Genomic DNA, 23,347 nt, shown 5'->3' on the forward strand with positions numbered 1-23,347 from the left:
TACTATTTCTTTGATAAATGCCTGTGCAAGCTCTACAAGTAGTGTTCCAACTATTAGCACAAAGTGCACCACCTTGGATAACCTATTGATTATCACAAAAATCATTGTGAAGCTTTCAGATGGTGGGAATTCAACAATAAAGTCCATGTTAATCATTTCCCAAGGCTTGCAAGGAATGGGCAAAGGGCCTTGGTACGCTCCAGGCCTTAGTCTTGTCATTCTTCTTTTATATACATTATTCATAGGCCCTTACATAGTCCTAACAATCAGCCCTCAGGCTAGGCCAGCAAAAAGATCAGCTGTCACTTTATGTATTCCAAAATGGCCAGCCAAGGGGTGGTCACGGCACAAATTCTAGAGTACCTGACAAAAGTTTGAGTGTGTAAAAACACGTTGCTCATGGGGAAACAATCCATCCTGTTCTTGCCTGGTGGTGGACCTTCTTCCCTTGAAGCTTGCTTGAGTTGTGACACTAAGGGGTTGATTTACTCGAGACAAATTCACTTTGCACTACAGGTAATCCTTCTCAACGCTTGCCAGTGCAGTTGCTTTAGCGCTAAAGGGAAGATCTGAAATGAGGGGAAGCTCTGCTGATTTTATCATCCAATCATGTACAAGCAAAAAATGCTGTTTTTTTTTATTTCCCTTGCATGTTCCCCTCAGATCTACAGCAACTGCACTTCCAAGTGCACTTGTATTACAAAGTGGATTTGCCTTTAGTAAATAAACCCCTAAGTCTTCTTGAAGCAGCAGGAAATTTTGAGCCTGGTCTATAGGTTATATGAAATTAAAATCGTGAGAACAAAGCCCATCTGGCCTGGTAGCGTTTCAACCACTTAGCTGTATGGGGTACTCCAGGGTCTTGTGATCTGAAAATCTAAACTGGATGACACCCTCAAGCAGACAATGCCAATCCTCTAAGGTGTTTCAAAGAACTGAGTTTCCTTGAGAAAAAGTGTAGCAGTGACCTGGCACTCTGGTGTTGTGATAGAATAACACCAACTCAACTTTCCGAAGCATCCAATTCAAGAACGAAAGGTAGGGTGGGATCAAAATGTTACAGAATCAGTGCTTATGTGAATAGAGCCTTTAAAGCGGAGGTCCACCCTAAAATGGACCTCCGCTCATCGGAATCCCCCCCCCTCCGGCGCCACAATCGGCACCTTTCAGGGGGAAGGGGGGTGCAGTTACCTGGATAATCCAGGTAACTGCACCCACTTCCGGGCTAGCTCTCTGCGGAAAGGGGCGTATGTTACGCCCCTTTCCGCAAGCGCCCGCCCCCTTCAGCAAGTGCCCCGCTGCCTGCTGGGAAACACACAGCTCCCAGAGGCAGCGGGGACCGTCCGGATTGCGCCGCGCGGCTCGCGCATGCGCAGTAGGGAACCGGGAAATGAAGCCGAAAGGCTCCATTTCCTGATTCCCATACCCAACATGGCGGCGGCAGGACCTGACAGACGAGCGAGCGATCGGCTTCGGGTGCCGACATCGCGGGCGCGCTGGACAGGTAAGTGTCACTATTTAAAAGTCAGCAGCTGCAGTATTTGTAGCTGCTGGCTTTTAAAAAAAAAAAAACGCGGAGTCCCGGTGGACTCCCGCTTTAACCACTTGCCGACCAGCGGCAGTTCAGGTCTCACTCCCATGAAACGCCATACCTGTACATCGGCTCCTTTACGAGCCATAGCAGGCGTGGGCCTGCTGAGCGGCGGGGGACCCGATGCGCATTGCCAGCAGCCGGGATGTCCGCCAGCAGCCTGCAATCACAGGCATGAGAGCTGAAATGGGGATCTGTGTATGTAAACAGACAAATCCCCTTTCTGACAGGGGAGGAAAGACAGATCTACTGTCCCTAGTTATTAGGAACAGAGATCTGTCTCCTCCTCAAGTCAGTCCCATCCCCCCACAGTTAGAAACACACGAGGGAACACCGGTAACCCCTTGATTGCCCCCCGTTAATCCCTTCCCTGCCAGTGACATTTACACAGTAATTAGTGCATTTTTATAGCACTGATAGCTGTATAAAACAATAATAATGCCCCCCCCCCCCCCCAAAAAGTAAAAGTGTCCGATTTGTCTGCCGCAATCCCGCTAAAAATTGCAGATCTCCGCCATTACTAGTAAAAAAATAAAAAAAATTGTCATAAATCTATCCCCTATTTTGCAGATGCTACAGTCATGGCTGAAATTGTTGGCACCCTAGAATTTTTTCCAGAAAATCAAGTATTTCTCACAGAAAAGTATTACAGTAACATTTTGCTATACAGGTTTATTCCCTTTGTGTGTATTGGAACAAAACAAAAAAAAGCCAATTGGACATAATGTCACACAAAATTCCAAAAGTAGGCTGGACAGAATTTTTGCCACCCTTTCAAAATTGTGGATACATAAGATTGTTTCAAGCATGGGATGCTATTTTAAACTCACCTGGGGCACTAACAGGTGTGGGCAATATAAAAATCAGACCTGAAAGCAGATAAAAAAGGAGAGAAGTTCACTTAGTCTTTACATTGTGTGTCTGTGTGTGCCACACTAAGCATGGACAACAGAAAGCGGAGAAGAGAACTGTCTGAGGACTTGAGAACCAAAATTGTGGAAAAATATCAACAATCTCAAGGCTACAAGTCCATCTCCAGAGATCTAAATTTGCCTTTGTCCACAGTGCACAACATTATCAAGAAGTTTGCAACTCATGGCACTGTAGCTAATCTTTCTGGGCGTGGACGGAAGAGAAAAATTGATGAAAGCACCCAAACACGTTCCAAAAAAATTCTAAGAAATTAAAGCTGTCCTGCAGGCTCAGGGAGTATCAGTGTCAGAGCGAACCATCCGTCGACATTTAAATGAAATGCTATGGCAGGAAACCCAGGAGGACCCCACTGCTGACAGAGACATAAAAAAGCAAGACAACAGTTTGCCTAAATGTACTTGAGTAAGCCAAAACCCTTCTGGGAAATTGTCTTGTGGACAGATTAGAGCTTTTTGGTAAAGCACATCATTCTACTGTTTACCGAAAACGGAATGAGGCCTACAAAGAAAAGAACACAGTACCTACAGTGAAATATGGTGGAGGTTCAATGATGTTTTGGGGTTGTTTTGCTATTTGGGTCTTCTAGCAGGACAATGACCTCAAACATATGTCAAAAAGCACCCAGAAATGGATGGCAACAAAATGCTGGAGAGTTATTAAGTGGCCAGCAATGAGTCCAGATCTAAATTCCATTGTACACCGGTGGAAAGATCTTAAAATTGCTGTTGGGAAAAAGGCGCCTTTCCAATAAGAGAGACCTGGAGCAGTATGCAAAGGAAGAGTGGTCCAAAATTCCAGGTGAGAGGTGTAAGAAGCTTATTGATGGTCATAGGAAGTGACTGATTTCAGTTATTTTTTCCAAAGGGTGTGCAACCAAATATTAAGTTAAGGGTGCCAAGAATTTTGACCAGCCCATTTTTGGAGTTTTGTGTGACATTATGTCCAATTTGATTCTTTTCCTCCCTTTTTTTGTTTTGTTCCAATACACACAAAAGGGAATAAACATGTGTATAGCAAAACGTGTTACTGCAATACTTTTCTGTGAGAAATACTTGATTTTCTGGAAAAATATCTGGGGTGCCAACAATGACTGTATAGCTTTTCCGCAAATCGATCAATATACGCTGATTGCGATTTTTTGTAGAAGAATACATATTGGCCTAGATTGATGAAGAAATGTAAAAACATTTTTGGGATATTTATTACAGCAAAAAGTAAAAAAAAAGGTTTTTTTTTCCAAAATTAGTCACTCTTTTTTTTGTTTATAGCGCAAAAAATAAAAAACCAGGGATGTGATCAAATCCTACCAAAAGAAATCTCAGTTTGTGGGAAAAAAGCCACTGGAATAGGCCAATCAAGAACGGCACTAACCTTCTGGAGATCCACTGAGATACTTTCTTATCTATATTCCTATCACACACGTTCCTGGAAAGAACGGCTCATCAATGGTGGGTGCTACAGCGATTTACCAGCTAGATCCTGGAGACATCTAAAAAGTGTATATATTTGCCAGCACACCACGGATCTACAATCATTGTTCAAAGGTTTTTTTTATTGCAGAGAGATCACATCACAAAGACAAGGGCAATGTTTCGCCCAGGACCCATTCGTCAGCCTTTAAGATACCAAAGATTGAGATAATCAGTCCCAGAAACTGGATTGTCTCTCATAAACTCACATATTTCAGCAGTAATGTACAGCTGGTGTTTCAGAGATGGCTTAGAACCTAACCTGCACCTGGTGTTCTTCAATAGATGGACAGAAAATTATTGAATGTCATTGACGAAGATGATCCTGAAGAGATCTAAAAAGTCTCTAAAGAGATTGTGGCGAAATGCCGAAAAGTAGCTGGGGCATTGCACAGTCTGAAAGGCTAAATATTCAAAGTGCTTGAAGTGGGAATGAAAAGCCGTTTTCCCACTTTTCCCCTTTCTGGGTCCTTACCAGGTTATATGCTCCTCGCAAGTCAAGGTTTGTAAAAACTTTTGCTGTTCTGAACTGCAGAAAAAGTTCTGGAACAAGGGGCAGGGTACCCGTTTTTTACCGTTATTTTGTTTAGTTCTCTATAGCCAACACAGGGCCTCAGGTAGTGATTATTTTTTTTCTGCAAAGAATGTGCGAACCCCAGCAGGGGATGTGGATGGATGAAGGACCCCTCTTTGCAAGTTCTTAAAGTACTGACACAAAGCCTCAAGTTCTGACAAGGGAAGTATTCACCTATAGAGGATCTCGACTTTTGGTTAACAGTTCAATTGTATGACTGATGAATATCTCGGCCTTCTTATCAATCATATCCAAGACGTCATGATATGCAAACGGAACATGCGGAGAAGCAGAGGTCTCTGGTTGTAATTCCATTAAGCAATCACAGGAATGTAAGGAATAAATGAGTGTAAGTCACATGGTAAACCATCACAGTACATCTGGTATAGGCCTTTTGCCTACAGGTATGAGCAGCACAATGCATATGTGCAAGAGTCCGCACTAGTTTTCTGAACGTGGGAACCTGGCTTACAATCACTTTTCAGAGAGCGTTGGAGAGATGGTGAGGAGGCATTATGTCACCTCATCACCATCTATTTTAACCTCTAAAAACTCACACCGCCCTGCATTACAGTTTGGGGGGTGGTTGACGCAGCCTTATTCAGTTAAATGGGTATTGCCCATCAAATGCGACAGGGAGAATCAATTCTGCTGTACTGCAATGCAGAGCATCTCCGCCATGTGTACATCTCCACCCACAGCCTTTGCAGCACAAAGTGCAAACCTAGCCCTGATGTCTACGTGCGTGAATGTGCCCTTTTACCTAATCAGAGAATGTAAAGATAGACAATTCAAATTAATGAAGAACTCAAGAAGGCATTAAGTCAACAAGCATTAGAAACTATCTACAGCTGTTGGATTTTTATGCATTAGTTATCAATCACAAGTTTATGGGAACATGTGATTCTAGCACCGCTCCAGTCGATGATGGTGAAAAATTTAATGTACGTTTTAGTAAATCCCACAAATCTGCTGTAGATATTTAAACTAGATGATGATTTGGATTGAAAGAAAAAAAAAAATGGAAAAATAAACTTACAGTTTGAAGTTCAACACGGCTCCTGCATTGACAAGCAATGTCCTACAATTAAAGCAAAATAAATAAATAAAAAAGGATCACAAAAGCTTAACGAGATAGGATATCGCAATGCATCCTGTAAGCAACAGTAAATAACTAATATATTAAGAGTCTAAAGAACTGGATTTACTCTTATGGGTAATAGTTTGCATTACTCCTCCATGATATCCCAAAGTGAGTGACTGCTCCTGCTGCTCATACACAAAACAATTACAAATGCTCATTTGTTGAACACTCAAAGTCTTTGATCTGCAGATGTGTTTGAGTTCAGAAAGTGTTGAAGCTAATGCGGATCAGTACAGCAGCCAAATAACTAGCATTTTTTAGAAGAAGAAAGGCTCAGAAACAGCCTACATATCTCTTTCAATTGCCCTTCAGGAGGGACTATGCTCATCATATATTGTTTCTTAAAATGTCTACTTCACCCAGCAGTAGCTAGTTTTAGAACCTGTGAGGACAGAAATTTGAGTGCTGTCCTTAAAGCGGTTGTATACTCACACAGATTTAAAAAGAAAAACCTGCAAGGCAAAAGGTATAATCGGGGGTGTTGCGACAGGTACCCGCTCCCACTTCCGGGTGATCTTGCCGTGGCGAGATCAGCCAGAAGTTCGGCTCCCCTCTGCTGGCAGGCCACAGAATCACAACATTATTTAGCAGTGGAACTTAAGTATAAAATATTGTAACAATTTGTCAAAGGAATAGACTGTGTGTAAGTGAGGAAAGTTTAACCACTAAACCTTTTTCTGACATTTTTTGGTTTCAAGTTAAAATCATTTTTTTTTGCTAGAAAATTACTTAGAACCCCCAAATAAATTATATATATATTTTATTATAGATTTTAGTAGAGACCCTACAAAATAAAATGGTGGTTGTTGCAATATTTTATGTCACACTGTATTTGTGCAGCGGTCTTTCAAATGCAATTTTTTTTAAGAAAAAAAAATTACTTTAATAAAAATGAAAGAAAAAAAAAACAGTAAAGTTACCCAATTTTTTTGTATAATGTGAAGGATTTTACATTGCGAGAATCGTGATCTTTTTATTCTAAGCAAAAAAAATTGTGATTCTCATTTTGGCCAGAATCGTGCAGCTCTAGAACAGGGCCATACAAAAAGGACAATGATAATGATTAAAGACAGATGCAAGTTTCTGTTGTTACTGGACCTGCACGTGCAGCCCTCCTTTGCTGATGACAAATAAAATCCACCCCTGTCATCGAACTGAGGAAACACCTGGACAACGAAGACCTAATACCATGGCCAAGACCTGAAGCACATTTCCCTGCTGCTTAACCATACATGCATATACAAAACTGGGAACCTAGCCTAACCCTGGCTAAATGTCAATGAACCACTGCTCTCTCTAAGGCTGGATTCACACCAGTCCCGTGCGAATTCCAGCTCCATTCTCTGTGCAAAGCGAAAAAGCAGCTGTTCAGCACCTCATCTCTGTTGTAGCTGCGGCTGAGCAGGGAGAGGAGGAGGTGTAGTGAGGAGGGGGGAGAGGATTCCGGTTCACAACGGAACACACTTGCGAATCAAATGTGTTCCCATAGAAGAATATGTGCCTGCAAGTCGCACAGCACTGCCTAGAAAACGCACACTTTTTTTGGGTAATACGGAGTGCGAATGCAACGCACATATGTGATTGAAAGTAATAGATTTTAAAGTGTTCTGCGAATTGGATGCGGTGTAAGCCACATAGGTGTGAACCAAGCTTAAAGGTTTAAACTACCAGTTAAGGCTAGGTTCACATCTATGCATTTTTTTTAGTGCGTTTGCAGATCCACAGAAACATTACAATCAGTTTCACCTTATTTCCTAAGGGTCCCATTGACATGTATACAGTTTCCTGCAATGCATGTTTTATAAGGCTAGAGTTACATCTACGTATGCTGATTTTGAGCATTTCTGCAGTGCTTTACGCGTTTTTTTTTTACTGCGATTTTACGTTTTATGTTTTGGGGGTTTTTTTTGGAAAATTTGGGCAATTTAAAAATGCAAATTGCGTCAAAAATCGCAGAAAAAAAAATATAAAAATAAAAAAAAAACACACTACTTGCTTTTCTGCAGTTTCTCCATTGAAGCCTACTGAACCAAAAAAAGTTAAAAAAATAAAATTAAAAAAAAGCACTGATTTGCATTTAGAAATGTCCCCGACCCTTTCCAAAAATGAAGGCATAAAAACGCATTGATGTGAACGTATTCCATAGGATCCAATGTTAAAATAAATGTCCTGCGTTTCTGTAAAAAGCATGAAAAAACGCACTGGTGTGAATGGAGTCTAAAGAAGCAGCACGGTGCATTTTTGGCTCCATAGACATCAATAGAATTGAAAACAGTGGTCAATTCTCCCACTAACAAGTTGGTTTTTAACACGTTCCGCATTAAAAAAAAACCCTTATTTGCTGCTGCTTTAAAAATCCTCCTTCCTGGGATAAGCCAGCGCCATTTTAACAATTGTCTTCTGAGTTTGTCTTGCAATTCACTTCCGCCTTTTGTTAGTCTGATCTGTAAACTCGTGCATGCGCAGTGGGTCCTTAGCCAAGCCTCGTTCTAGTTCCTGGAATCACTATGGCAAACGTGTCCCTCATCCCCGCTGCAGTGTACCATGATGCCCTAATGTTTTTACCCCCTGGGACATGCAATGTTACATGGGGTGTATCAGGAAATGCTGAATGAGACTAATATTGGGGGATCTAGGTAGAGCAGAAATGACATATGCAGCATACATCTTTATAGACTGATGGCACAAAGAGCATACCGTGAATCGGGTTGAAGATGCACATACACCCATACACCGTTGAGGTCAGCAAAAGCAACTCGACAGATTACAAGACGGAGAAAGCAAGATGACATTTATACACACGGTTTGTATTAAATGATTGATATGGGCAAAACTTATGGGGGGGTTTACTACCATTTGAATAAAAAACGCATGTACATGTGTTTTTGGTGCATTTTCCTGCATGACAACAGACACTTCCTCCTAGCAACATCAGCACTTCCCAAAAAAAAAAAAAAAAAAAAAAAAAAAAAAAGACCACCACATCAAAAACACACGTGAAAAAATGTATCAACCTAGCCTAGGACAAGATCAGATGAAAACAAAGCTCAGTACACACAAAGGCCTTGCTCCTGACCCCTGTTCAAAGGTGCTTTGTTTAAAAAAGGCATTTACTAAGCAATCATACCAACATCTAGCATTGCCCAGTATTTTTCCCTAAAGTGGAACTACACTGCATTTGAGCACCACACACCAAAAACACTCTTTAACCAATTCAGCCCCGGAAAGTTTTACCCACTTCCTGACCAACATCGCTTTAACTGACAACTGCACGTGTCGTGTGACGCTGTACCCAAATAAAATTGATGTCCTTTTCCCACAAATAGAGCTTTCTTTTGGTGGTATTTGATCACCCCTGTGGATTTATTTTTTGCGCTATAAACAAAAACAAAAACAAAAAAATAACTCTGCTATAATACACATTCGTGCTTCCCCCCTTACCTACCTGTCACAAATGTTATCTTATGTGTCTGTAAAACTTCTCAGAAGCGACACATGCTGATGAGAGAGGAACGAATCACCAGTCCGATGAGGGATGGAAAAGTAGGTTTTTCCTCCATCACACTTTTTCGGATCAGAGTGGGTCGGACGTCAACGGACATGTCACCGCTGACATCTGATGCTCCATAGACCTCCATAGAGCATTCGTTCAGGTGCACCTGAACGGATCGGCCATGTGAAAGAGGCATAGGGCATTCACACCTGGGCGATTTTCTGCTTGAAGCTCTAAAATGCTCAACACGCCAAATCCCATTCATTTCAGTGGTGCTTGTTCATATCTGAGCGTTCAGTCAGCCAATTATTGTTTCGATTAATCGGTTAATAACCTTAAAATAAAAAAAAATAAAAAGGAGGAATTTTGCTGCGATTTGCATTTTAAATTTTTTTTGGGCAGATTAAAAAACTCAAATTGCCGCAGAAACGCATTATTACATGCTTTGCTTCAATATACTTCAATGGAGAAGCTGCAGAAAAGAACCCAAATAGCACCGTTTTGCGTTAAAAAAAAAAAAAAAGTCCTTGCCTTTTCCAAATATGCAGCAGCTGAAAAAATCATGGATGTGAACGTGTCCCATAGGAAACCATGGTGTCATGGTGTGACCCAGGCCTGAAATGTTTAGTAACAGAATGCGGTTAAAAAAAAAAACAAAAAAAAAAACTAAAATTGGTACAAAAAGAGCAAATAATCGCTACTGTAAGGGGTTCATTTTTTACTATGGGACAGTGAAAGTCATATTTACAGTAGCGATTTGCTCTTTTAGTACTATAAATGGCTCATTTTCGTTTTTTTTTTTAACCCCATTATGTTAGTGCCCGATTAATCGATTATGAAAATAGCAATCAATTTCATAATTGATTAGTTGTCGATTAATCGATTCGTTGTTTCGGCCCTAGTTTAGTTCAAATTCCATGACTGGAGTTTACAACCACTATAACTCATTTTTGATATTCTCCCATCAATCCATATCTCCGTGCTTTATTTTTCTGAGAAATCATTTGGAATAACTAGTATTTCTGACCATGGCCATCTTGAGCGAGGGCAGATAATTCATGTAGCAATTACTTCCTCAAATCCATCTGCCCTTAGCTCAGGCATATACAGTGCCTTGAAAAAGTATTCATACCCCTTGAAATTTCCCACGTTGTATCACGTTACAACCAAAAACATAAATGTATTTTATTGGGATTTTATGTGATAGATCAACACAAAGTGGCAGGAAAATGATAAATGGGTTTTCAACTATTTTTACAAATAAATATGTAAAAAGTGTGGCGTGCATTTGTATTCAGTCCCCCTGAGTCAATCCTTAGTAGAATCACCTTTCACTGCAATTACAGTGGACAGTCTTTTTGGGGATGTCTCTACCAGCTTTGCACATCTAGATAGTGACATTTTTGCCCATTCTTCTGTGCAAAATAGCTTAAGCTCTGTCAGATTGGATGGAGAGCATCTCTGAACAGCAAGTTTCAAGCCTTGCCACAGATTCTCAACTGGATTTAGATCTGGACCATTCTAACACATGAATAGGCTTTGATCTAAATCATTCCATTGCAGCTCTGGCTGTAGGTTTAGGGTTGTTGTCCTGCTGGAAGAAGAAGCTCAACCCCAGTCTCAAGTTTTTTGCAGATTCTCACAGGTTTTCTTCCAAGATTGCCTTCTATTCGGCTCCATCCATCTTTCTATCAACTCTGGCCAGCTTCCCTGTCCCTGCTAAAAAAATAAAAAGAAGAATCCCCACAACATGATGCAGCCACCACCATGTTTCACAGTGCGGATGGTGTGTTCGGGGTGATGTGCAGTGTTAGTTTTCTGCAACACATAGCTTTTTGGACAAAAAGTTCAATCTTGGTCTCATCTGACCAGAGCACCTTCAACATGTTTGCCGTGCTGCCCCCCCCCCCCCCCCCCTATGATTTCTCGCAAACTGCAAATGGGACTTCTTATGGCTTTCTTCTTGCTACTCTTCCATAAAGGCCAGATTTGTGGAGTGCACAACTAATACTTGTCCTGTGGACAGATTCTCCCACCTGAGCTATAGATCTCCACAGCTCCTCCAGAGTTACCATGGTCCTCTTGGCTGCTTCTCTGATGAATGCTCTCCTTGCCCCTCCTGTCAGTTTAGGTGGACGGCCATGTCTTGGTAGGTCTTGGTAGATTTGCAGTTGTGCCATATGCTTTCCATTTTCAGATGATGGATTGAACAGTACTACATGAGATGTTCAAAGCTTGGGATTTTTTATTTTTTTTTATTTTTTAATCTAACCATGCATTTAACTTCTCCATAACTTTATCCCCGACCTGTCTGGTGTATTCCTTGGCCTTCATATTGCAGTTTGTTCACCAATGTTCTCAAACACACCTGAGGGCTGTATTTATACAGATACAGTATAGCTGTGCACAGGAGAAGGGAGCTGGTCACGGGGGAACTGTCAGTGTAGCTGGAAGTACTCTGGTGTCTCAGCTCACAGTATACAATGATCATAGTACAGGCAACCACATTAAGACCCCGCATCCACTAGTACAACTTGTCACGCGACTTTGGACACAAAGTAGGATGACACGTCACAGCCAATTGATTTTTAATGGCACCGTTCCCATCTACGCAACTTTGAAAAGATACCTGCAATGCTTTGAGGCGACTGATCCAGAAAGTGTAAAGTTGGGTCAAAGCTGCACTCTAAATCGTTCAACTTTGTGGTCGCAATAGTGGAAACATGATTTGTCGTGTCCAAAGTTGCATAACAAGTCACAGCACATTGATTTTAATGGTACCCGTTCCCATCTATGTGACTTTGAAAATCAGTGACTTTAAAAAAGGTACCTGCAATGCTTTGATGCAACGTTGATCCAAAGAGTGTAAAGTTGGATCAAAGCTGCACTCAGTCGCATCAAGGTCGCACTGTAGCCTAAGGCTACGTATCCACTATTGCGACTCCAAAGCTGTGCGATTTAGAGTGCAAGTTTGAGTGCAGCTTTGATCCAACTTTACACCCTGGATCAAAGTCGCATCAAAAGTTGCATCAAAGTAGTGCAGGAAGGCACCTTTTCAAAGGAATATAGATGGGAAAGTTTACCTTTGAAATCAATGGGCTATGACTTGTCATGCGACTTTATGTGTCCAAAGTCGCATGACAAGTGGAAATGGACCACTCATTACTCACATGTAGCTCCCTCAGCTGGGTGTGTGCCGCACCATGCACAGAGTTCCCATCACAGTGCCATGCAGAAACAACCATGTGGTTGTACACTGTAGAAATTCTGCAGCATGTTGCATTGTAATCTATCTTATGGTTTCTAACAAACAGAACAGCCTTCCAATGTTGGTGTAACAACATATTCGGCGACCCATCGCAGTTTGCTATGGAAATGACGTTCCGCCATCTTGCTACACCCCACACTCGTCCACAGTAAGGATACACTAAGAAGGGGGAAAGCGGACATGTTACACCAGTGCTCGACAAAACCCGGTCGCCAGGTCGCATTGGCGACTAGAATCAGCGACCTTGCGCCTGGGGCAGCACAGCTGGGGGTATCCCGTCTCCGTGGACCCCCCCCCCCCCCCGCGCGCGCGATCGCGTCGGGCCGCGCCGCAGGCGGCCGGTAATTGAGCCCCCGGATTTGAGGCCTTCTGTGATCCTATGGTTCCTTCTGGAATCTGGCGCCCTCTTGTGGTGGCCGTTGGAATTACAACCAACAATGCTAATGGGCCAGTCTCTCCATCCCTTTACTTAGAACCCCTAAACAAAACAAAAAAAAACAATATTATATAGATTTTCAGCCTCTTTTTTGAGGCTGAAAGTGCCCCCTCGGCTTATACTCGAGTCACCGCTGTCTGACTGCTCGATCAGCGTATCGAGCAGACAGACGGCGGACATTAAAATTCAAAAGCCGCGCCTCCTTCTCCGCCTCCGCCTGTGATAGGCGGAACACTGAATTTCCCAGCAGTCAGTGTTCCGCCTATCACGGACATCCGTTCATTCTCATACTACGGACGAGTATGAGAGGATGTCCGTGATAGGCGGAACACAGGCTGCTGGGAAATTGAGTGTTCCGCCTATCACAGGCGGAGGACGGAGGCGCAGCTTTTGAATCGTAGAATGGCCGCCGAGAAGAGCGGCGATCCATCGGCACGACACGGGACGGAGGAGGCACGGGACAGAGGAGGCACGGGACACCGGAAGGCACGGGACAGAGGAGGCACGGGACAGAGGAGGCACGGGACAGAGGAGGCTCGGGACGGAGGCTTGGGACACAGGTAGGCTGGACACACACACAAGGCTGCACGGACACACACACACACACACACACACACACACACACACACAGGGATGGATGGATGGATGGATGGATACACACACACACACACAGGGATGGATGGATGGATGAATACACACACACACACACACACACACACACACACAGGGATGGATGGATACACACACAGGGATGGATGGACGGACACACAGGGATGGATGGATGGATGGATGGATGGACACACACACAGGAATGGATGGACGGACACACACACAGGGATGGACGGACACACAGGGATGGACAGCCATGTCTCACCCTCGGCTTATACACGAGTCAATAAGTTTTCCAGTTTTTTGGGGGTAAATTGGGGGCCTCGGCTTATATTCGGGTCGGCCTATACTCGAGTATATACGGTATATATATATATATATATATATTTTTTTTTTTTTTTTTTATTTATTCTAACACCCTAGAGAGTAAAATGGTGGTCGTTGCAATACTGTCTGTCACACCATATTTGCACAGCGGACTTACAAGCGCACTTTTTTTGGGGAAAATTTTTTTATTTAATAAAAAAAAAAAAGACAACAGTAAAGTTAGCCCAATTTTTTTTTTTTTATATTGTGAAAGATAATGTTACGCCGAGTAAATCGATACCCAACATGTCACGCTTCAAAATTGCGCCCGCTCATGGAATGGCGACAAACTTTTACCCTTTAAAATCTCCATAGGCGACGTTTAAAAAATTCTTCAGGTTGCACGTTTTGAGTTACAGAGGAGGTCTGGGGCTAGAATTATTGCTCTTACTCTACCGATCGCAGCGATACCTCACGTGTGGTTTGAACACCGCTTTCATATATGCGTTCGCTTCTGCACGCAAGCTTGGCAAGACAGGGCACATTTAAAACAATTTTTTTTTCTTATTTTAACTTTTATTTTATTTTTTTTCACTGTTCTTTAAAAAAAAAAAAAAAATGTGTGTCACTTTTATTCCTATTACAAGGAATGTAAAAATCCCTTGTAATAGAAAAAAAGCATGACAGGTCCTCTTTTATATATGAGATCTGGGGTCAGAGAGACCTCACATCTCATATTTACACTAAAATGCAATTTAAAAATGTCCCTCTAAGAGCTATGGGCAATGACTTGGAGACAGGGGGGGGCTGGGGGCTATCCTCCCCTCACTCGTCTCCATGTCAGGCCAGGGACAGGTCCAGATCGCCGTCACGGACCCGGCTCCTAACTTTTTTAGCTGGCTCCTAGATTCCAAGCAAATTTGTCAACCCCTGTGTTACACCCACCGGAGTTTTGCATTTTAGACGTATTTATAACAGTAAAGTTAGTTTATATAGTGAAAAAAAGGACTTATAACTCCGTCTGACTACTTAGATGTTGAATTTTAAATGCAGCAAACTTCTGTCAGATTTGCAAACCTGTGAGATGAGCAGGTTTGCCGCCGCTTTAAAAATTCAACATCTAAGTCAGTGATTCTCAACTATGGTTCCTCCAGAGGTTGCTAGGGGTTCCTTCAGCATTGGGCAATTTCTGCCTCTCAGATAAGTTCCCACTCACACCATTGATCTTTTTAGCTATCTGTAAGAAGGCAATTCTTCCCAATGATCACTGACCATCACACTAATATATCATGGGTTGTAGATTTAAAATTTTTAGTAGAGGTTCCATGAGACCAGAGAACTATTTCAAGGGTTCCTCTGTGTTGAAAAGGTTGAGAAAGGCTGATCTAAGTAGTCAGACAAAGTTATAAGTCCTATATTTCACTATATTATTTTTTTCTATTGAAAAAAAGCCTATGGCGTGCAAAACACACCCCAAAAAACTTCCACCCGGAGCCAAAAAAAGTGGACACCCATCAAGAGTGACACACAAAACCGTGCAACGGGTGTCTACTGTCCTCCACTAGGAAGGACCTAACCCTGATCCCCCAGGGCGTTAGGCTCCAGACGGGGACTAAGGTACCAAATACATGGCCCATCCAGCCGAAGCCGGATGACCGCCTTTCTCTGGAAGGTCTGCCGAAACAGACCCACCCAGGTACTAGGGTAGGGGCTCCCCCGAAGGAAGACCCCCCAAAGAGAGGGCGAACCAAGCCAGAAGGCCTATGTCCATCCTCCCACAAGACGTTCAGGATTGGTCCGAGGACCGACACCCTACTAGCCAAACGCGCAGTGACAAACATAAAACGTGACACACAACACACAAATACAATAAATAAAAAGTGAGGAAAGGGATAGTGAAGAGGAGAGTGAAAAGGTGGCCATTGTGCAATACAATGGCCAGGAATCAAAAATTCCTCTGGTCCTAGCCAAAAGGCAGGGCCCTAGAGGCAGGTATGAAAAAGTGTGTTAGTGAAGTGTCTGTGGTTCCAAACCTCAGAGTGATAAATCACTGTGAATGTAAGGCACCCCTGAACTGCCACTTTAGGGGCACATCACCATAGGCTTTTCCAAAGAAGCATCCCCACCCCAGCCAGAAAGGCATGGAGATCCAGGAGCTTAGTGAGACCCTTTGCCATCAGGTTTAACCCTCGCTCCATCACTCCTACCTAATTACATTCGGGAAGTACAGGCCGCCCCCCTGTTGGAACAGGGGAACAAACGTTCCCTCCCGAAAAACTGACTGGAGCTAAAGCTGCCACAATCCAAGCCAGAAGGCCAGGGTCCCCTCCCCTGGCGCCGACCAGTGGTTCTCCATCACTTTCACATTAATTATTATGCTACCAAAATGAGTGTGTGCTGTAAATTGCCTCCAGCATTGCCACTGATTCTCCTTGCTGGAGGCTGCCATTTTGCTGAAGCCCAGAGCCCCTAAACAGCAGTAAATCATAAAGTGGAACTAAAACCATTGATTAAACGTTTTAAAAAAAACAGTTACATTCCTGCAAATGCTTGGATTGCTAACTGTCACATTTGCTTGTGTCCTCAACCAAACTGTCAAACCATCAAATGGCTGGTGTCATAACTGATCACATGCCTCGTCATGACAGTTGTAGATCAAACAGAAGCAGCTTTCTTGTCTGTAAGGCCGGGTTCACACTATAGCGATGCGAGAACGCCGCGAATCCGCGGCGTTTACCCGCATCGCACACCTCCCGCCGGCAGTTCACACTGCCCTATGCGGATGGCTGGGAGTGTCAATGTTATGTTAATGACACCCCCAGATCCGTCGGCATATCGCAGTGCGATCTGCCGACTCGCACAGGAATCGGATCGCATGGTGTGAACCCCCATGCGATCCGATTCTGTTGCGGACCCAAAAAAGGGTCCCGTGCAAGTTTGCTGCGGGAGCGCTGCGAATTCAGCCATACTATCTGTATGGCTGAACTCGCATCGCTACGGAGATCGGATGTGATTTGCTGTGCGAATCACATCCGGATCTCCCCCCGCAGCGGTGTGAACCGGGCCTAAAGGATCGGAGGGTTTAATTCTGTTTTAAGGCTGTCGGTAGATCGGACTCTACAAACTTGGCAGCGCCTAAAAATAGAGAGCAACTGAGCATGTGCAGAGTAGGGTGTGACAGTGTATTACTGGATTGTAAACAATATAGACAGACACTTATTTTTAATATTTTACAAAAGGGGTTAGCCTGAAGTCAAACAGGACTTCATTTTCTGACTAAAGTTCCACTTTAAGGAGCATTGGGCACCAAGCTCCTGGGATTTGTAAAGCCCTGGTATACAGCATAATTAATTGTGTCATGGACACACATTGACCCAGAACTTTGCATTGCTACTACTGATGAACATTTACAGATGAGTTTCCAATGATTTCAAACGAAAACACATTTGGCAAAAAAACAAAAATGGATGATACATTTTAAACCACTTCCTATCCCACCCATAGTCAAATGACGTCTGCAAGGTGGCTCTTCTATCCCGGGTGGGCGTCATATGATGTCCTTGGCTTAGGGGGGCACGTCCTGTCAGGAGAGAGGAGACAGATCGTGTGTTCCTAGTATATACGAACTCTCCTAGTCAGTCCCATCCTCCCCACAGTTAGAACACACCTAGGAACACCGTTAACTAGGGCTGCAACTAACGATTATTTTTATAATCGATTAGTTGGCCGATTATTGTTTTGATTAATCACCTTGAAAAAAAAAAAAAAAAAGTGGGTCAAATTGATGTTAATTTTCAACCACAGCGACAGGAAAATTTGGAAATAGAAAACTTCTTAGTCAAACTAATTTTCAGACAGTGTATGTGGTTTTCGTTCAGAAATTACATTAATTTTATAAACAGAATGTTAAAACAAAATTCTTTCATTCAGCGAATGTACAAAGATTTTTCGTCTGAATATTCTCATCTGAAAACTAATCTGTGTTGCCAGCATAATGCTCGGTACACACCTATGCAGTTTGCTTTTGATCTGTTTCTGCCGTGCTTTTTGCTGTGCGTTTTGATTTCTGTGCACGTGATTTTACTGCAATTTGCATTTTTGCATTTTCTTTGGGCAGATTAAAAAACACAAATTGCTGCAAAAACACATTACATGCTTTTCTGCAGCTTCTCCATTGAAGTATATTGAACCAATAAAGCACCATTTTGCATTAAGAGATTTCAGCAGTAAACGTGTCCCATAGGAAACCATGTAAATGAACTGTAGTGCATTTCTGCAAAAAGCACCAATAAAACACATAGATGTGAACCAGGTCTAAGATCTTTAGTAACATAATGGGGTTAAAAAAAAGATAATTTCTACTGTAAGGGGTTCATTTGTTTACTGTAGAACTGTGAAAGTAATATTTACATTAGCGATTATTTGCTCTTTTTGTACTATAAAGGGCTCATTTTTTAACCCCATTATGTTACTGGCTGATTAATCGATTATGAAAATAGTAATCGATTAATTGTTTCAGCCCTACCGTTAACCCCTTGATCACCCCTAGTGTTAACCCCTTTGCTGCCAGTGACATTTATACAGTAATCAGTGCATATTTATAGCACTGATCGCTGTAGAAATGTCAATGGTGTCAAAAGTGTCCAATCTGTCCACTGCAATGTCGCAGTCATGATAAAAAAATAAATAAATAAAAAAAAACCCACACAACAATCGCAGATCACCACCATTACTAGTAAATATTATTGATATAAAAATGCCATGAATCAATAACCTATTTTGTAAGCGCTATAACTTTTGCGCAAACCAATCGATATACGCTTATTACATGTTTTTTTTTTTACCAAAAAATATGAAGAAGAATACATATCTGCCTAAACTGAGGAAACAATTTGTTTTTTAAAAATATGAGATATTTATTATAGCACACAGTAAAAAATATATTTTTTTTCAAAATTGTTGCCCTTCTTTTGTTTATAGCGCAAAAATAAAAACCGCAGAGGTGATCAATACCACCAAAAGAAAGCTCCATTTGTGTAGGAAAAAATGATCAATTTAATTTAGGTACAGTGTTGCATGACTGAGTAATTGTCATTCAAACTGCGACAGCGCTGAAAATTGACCTGGGCAGGAAGGGGTTGAAAGTGTCCTGTATCGGAATGGAAGACAAAACACATCACAGCTTTGCGTTTGCATTTTCCCGTGTTTTTTTTTGTACAATTTTAATGCATGTTGATTTGATGCAGTTTTTTTTTATGTTTAGCCAATGTAAGACCCCAGACACACTATTAGATTTTCTGCAGATTTTTGTTTTCAGATTTATCAAAACCATATAATATGAGCTCATACCTTAAGAATTTCAATTTGTATTCAATCAGGCAGGTCCTTGCACGACATGGTTTCGGTAAATCTCAAGACGAAAAAATCTGCAGAAAATCGAATAGTGTGGTGTATGGGGCTTAAAGTGGCAGTAAACCCACAGAAAAAATAAAAATAAAAAAACACAACCTGAACCTGCAAGACAAAGGCATAATGAGCTAGTATGCATAGCATACTAGCTCATTATGAATTACTTACCTTAGATTGAAGCCCCCACAGTGGTCCTCGTACCCGGCTCCAGCCGGTGACATCATTCCCAGAGTTACTTCCGGATATGACATCACTCCCACGCATGGGACTTACGTGCCGTTGCATTAGTGCACGTGTGCCGATGACGTTGGCACATGCAAATACAGGGGATATCTCCTAAACCGTGCAGGTTTAGGAGATATCCGAGGTAGCTACAGGTAAGCCTTATTATAGGCTTACCTGAAGCAAAAAGTGGATGTGCAGGGTTTACAACCACTTTAAGTCATATAAAGGAGCGATTTCTATGGGGTACCCACCTGTGGTCATGTGCTAAAATGAACAAAGCATGTTACATGAGTTTTTCATGCAAAACCATTAAACTCCATGGGGCAAAAAAAAATAAAAAATTAACTTTTTTTGTGCAGTGTGCTGCGTTTTTAAAAAGTCCTGCTTCCTGATGTATTTTTGGTGCCCTGTTTGAAAATCAAACCTCTCTATCGAAACACACCAAAACATTTTTTAAACCCGAACCTTTGCATATCCTTTAATACAGAAGGCATGTAGTACGTCCCCAAAGCCTGTCTGTTCACAAATGCTTATATTGGAAGTAAAGTTCAATGTCATTATTATTATAACACACGATTTATATAGCGCCAACAATTTACTTAGTGCTTTACAATGTATAGGGGGGCAACACAATTGAAGTACAGTTCAATACAAAAGGTACAGGAGGGCCCTGCTCTTAGAACTGACATTCTAAAAAGGGAGGGTGTGGTGGTACAAAAGGTAATAGCTGCAGAGAATGACTTGATGGGGGTGGCTTGGGGACAGGTAGGTGGGTGTAGGATAGGCTTCCCTGAATAAATGAGTTTTGAGGGATCTCCTAAAGGTGGACAGGGTAGGGGCTGATTGGATATACTGGGGCAGGGAGTTCCAGAAGATGGGAGAGGCTCTGGAGAAGTCTTGAAAGCGAGCATGTAACAAGGGAGCTAGAGAGCAGGAGGTCCTCGGAGGAGCAGAGGGGACGATTTGGGCGATATCTGCAGATGAGGTTGGTGATGTAGATGGGGGCGATGTTGTGAATGGCCTTGTATGTTTTGGTTATCATTTTGAATTTTACACGGTGGGGTAGGGGAAGCCAGTGAAGGGATTGGCAGAGAGGGGCGGCAGTCACGATCGGTTAGTGAGGTGCATTAGTCTAGCAGCAGCATTCATTATAGACTGAAGGGGGGATATCCTGCTTAAGGGTAGGCCATTAAGGAGAGAGTTGCAGTAGTCAAGGCGGGAAATAATCAAGGAGTGACTAAGTTGCTTTGTGGTGTCATTAGTCATAAAAAAAAAAAAAAATAATAAAATAGTGTATTACATGCTGTTCATACTCAGTCACTATGAGATTCCTTTTCTGTATTCTGCAAAAATCCTGGCTGATCCTGCTGTTCTCTATCTCCACCTTCCGTTCATGTCCTACAAAGGCTACCAATTTAAGATATATATAAAATTTATTGGACATATAATAAACACTGTATCAATGTGACACAGGGACACCCCCCACCTACTTGGGATGTATCCCCGACATCACGTAGGTCACCCCCTCACCCCTCTACCCCTGCTAAAACCTAGCTCCCCCTCAGAAGAGGATGTATGTATAGGGACACTATGTGTGAAATGAGCCTATGCTCCACCTGCCAGGATTGACCGAATCCTAGTGTATGCTATAACTACTGAATCATCCAATATAAACACTTGCTGTGTCTGCTGTGTCCAGCCCCCTGACACACTGGGTGCTTATATTTCCTTGCAGATAGGCTGGAAAAGATCTGGGTCATGTGACAACTGTATATTGATTAGGAAAATGGTACTTGGATCTTTTTATTTATTTTTAATTAAAATACTTACAGCGCCATTATTCACGTACAGAAATAGAAGAGACAATGTAAATGAAAGTGTGCGTTTAATATCACTTTAACGCATGTTAAAGGGGTTGTAAAGTAAAAAAAAAAAAAAAAATTAACTTAATGCATTCCTAGCATTAAAGGTAAAAAAAAGTTAATGTTTAGGTGTCAGCATCGCCCCCTCAGCCCCCCTTTACTTACCTGAGACCCCTTTTGATCCAGAGCCGTATAGATTGTTTCTCCCTGGGGCACAGAGAGCCATTGGCTCACAGTGCTGTCAATCAAAGCCAGCGCCATCAGGGCGGGGCCGAGTCCCGCTGTCTGCGTCAATGAACACAGCAGAGGGATTCAGGAGTGAGCATGCACGAGTGCCCCCATAGGAAGCAGTTTCCCACGGGGGCACTGGACAGAGAGGAGGGGCCAGGAGTGTCGGTGGGGGACCCAAAAAGAGAAGGTTCCCGGACGTTCTGTGCGATTCCATTTGCACAGAGCAAGTATAAACATGTATGTTATTTATATTACCTTAACAGACCCTTTAACTGCTGGCTATACGGTGACCATTTGTACCCCCTCAGTCATATTATATACGGTGCCATAGCTTGGGAAGGGAGGTAAGTAATCAGTCATTTCAGTAGTGATATGTATGTGTGCAGAGAAGTAAGGGGACAATCTGTCAGTCCAGATGCAGCCAGGAATGGATCAGCCAGGTGTGTTGGGGAAGATGACATTTCGTGGTCATGTGTCTGTAAAGTCAGACTGCTGGTAAACAGTTCAGTCTGTACTTGCTGGAGGGCCAGGAGATGTCAGGACAGGAGCATGCGCAGAACTGCTGCCTAGAATAGGGGGGGGGGTTACGAGGGAGAGAACCTACATTACCAATGCCCTCAGCAATGTGGGCTTCTAGTTTCCAGCACAATGATGGCAATAGTCTTCTATAAACCCACAATATACCGAGAATAAACAGATGACGTAGAAGAAGCTACAGCACCACCACACATCGGGACTGCAGACACAAAACGTGGCGCCCAACTCCTCCCATTTATAAAATGCCCGCATTCTGCCCGTTCTTACCCGAATAATAACAGGTCCCCGATCATTGTGCCACAACAGCAGCCAGCTCACCAGCGCCGAGCTTCTTCCGCCTTCCGGGTACCAGGAGATTAGGAGACCAATCAGTGCACGAACACTGCACACGTGATACATCTAGATTGTACGCTGTCTCCAAAAAGACGCCATTTTGGTGAAGATTGTATGCATACGGGTGAAGTCTTTACATTCAGTGGGGTCTCTCTGCTGCTAAATCCCTTCTGCCATTACTGGCCCAGGGAGTTTCTGCCTTGGAGCTGGGGGCGGGTGCAGTGGGCTATGACCTGCAACGTGCCTGGTGTTTAGTAAGGAGAAAAAAAGTTGTCACTACCTCGGGAGCGGCCATGTTGTTGGTTAGTATTGGGCAGACTAACAACGTCCACTCATGATGCATAACTCCCAACATTTTGAGAAAGGGAAAAAGGGACACCTATGAGCATAAGTATGTATGCATAGGACACACCTCCTGTCATGCCCCCTTAAAGAAGAATTATACAAAAAAATAAAATGATTAGTTAAAGCGGTCCTTCATCCTAAAGGGGAAGTTCCGCTAATCTGATCCCTCCCCCCCTCCGGTGCCACAATCGACACCTTTCAGGGAGGAGGGGGGTGCAGTTACCTGGATAATCCAGGTATCTGCACCCACTTCCGGGCAGACAGCCGCAGACGCCCCCCCCCCCCCCCCCCCGTTGTGTTCTGGGAAACACACAGTTCCCAGAGACACAGCGGGGGACCATAAGAGACGCGCAGCGCGACTCGCGCATGCGCAGTAGGGAACCGGGCAGTGAAGCTGTAATGCTTCACTTCCCGATTCCCTGACAGAGGATGGCAGCGGGTGCAGCAGCGAGACGAGCGATCGCTCGTCATCTGCCGCCGACATCGCTGGACCCTGGGACAGGTAAGTGTGATTTTATTAAAAGTCAGCAGCTGCAATATTAGTAGCTGCTGGCTTTTAATATATTTTTTTTTTTTTTAGGT

The 23,347-nt window shown here is 42.9% G+C and overlaps 1 protein-coding gene across 1 annotated transcript in view; it reads right to left on the bottom strand.

Annotated features, from left to right (window-relative positions):
- SMIM7 (small integral membrane protein 7) overlaps positions 1-22,497 on the bottom strand; it is a 48,150-nt gene extending 25,653 nt beyond the window's left edge. Inside the window, exons 1-2 of the mRNA XM_077475503.1 lie at positions 22,355-22,497; positions 5,607-5,648 (exon numbers count right to left, since the gene is read on the bottom strand). Of these exons, the coding sequence (XP_077331629.1) occupies positions 5,607-5,648; positions 22,355-22,380 (68 nt within the window). The 5' untranslated portion in view covers positions 22,381-22,497. The remainder of the gene's footprint in view (positions 1-5,606; positions 5,649-22,354) is intronic.
- Positions 22,498-23,347: the final 850 nt, after the last annotated feature.

Source organism: Lithobates pipiens, unplaced genomic scaffold, assembly GCF_037356315.1.
Source record: "Lithobates pipiens isolate NorthernLeopardFrog02 unplaced genomic scaffold, aLitPip1_a1.2 Scaffold_13, whole genome shotgun sequence".
NCBI lineage: Eukaryota > Metazoa > Chordata > Amphibia > Anura > Ranidae > Lithobates > Lithobates pipiens.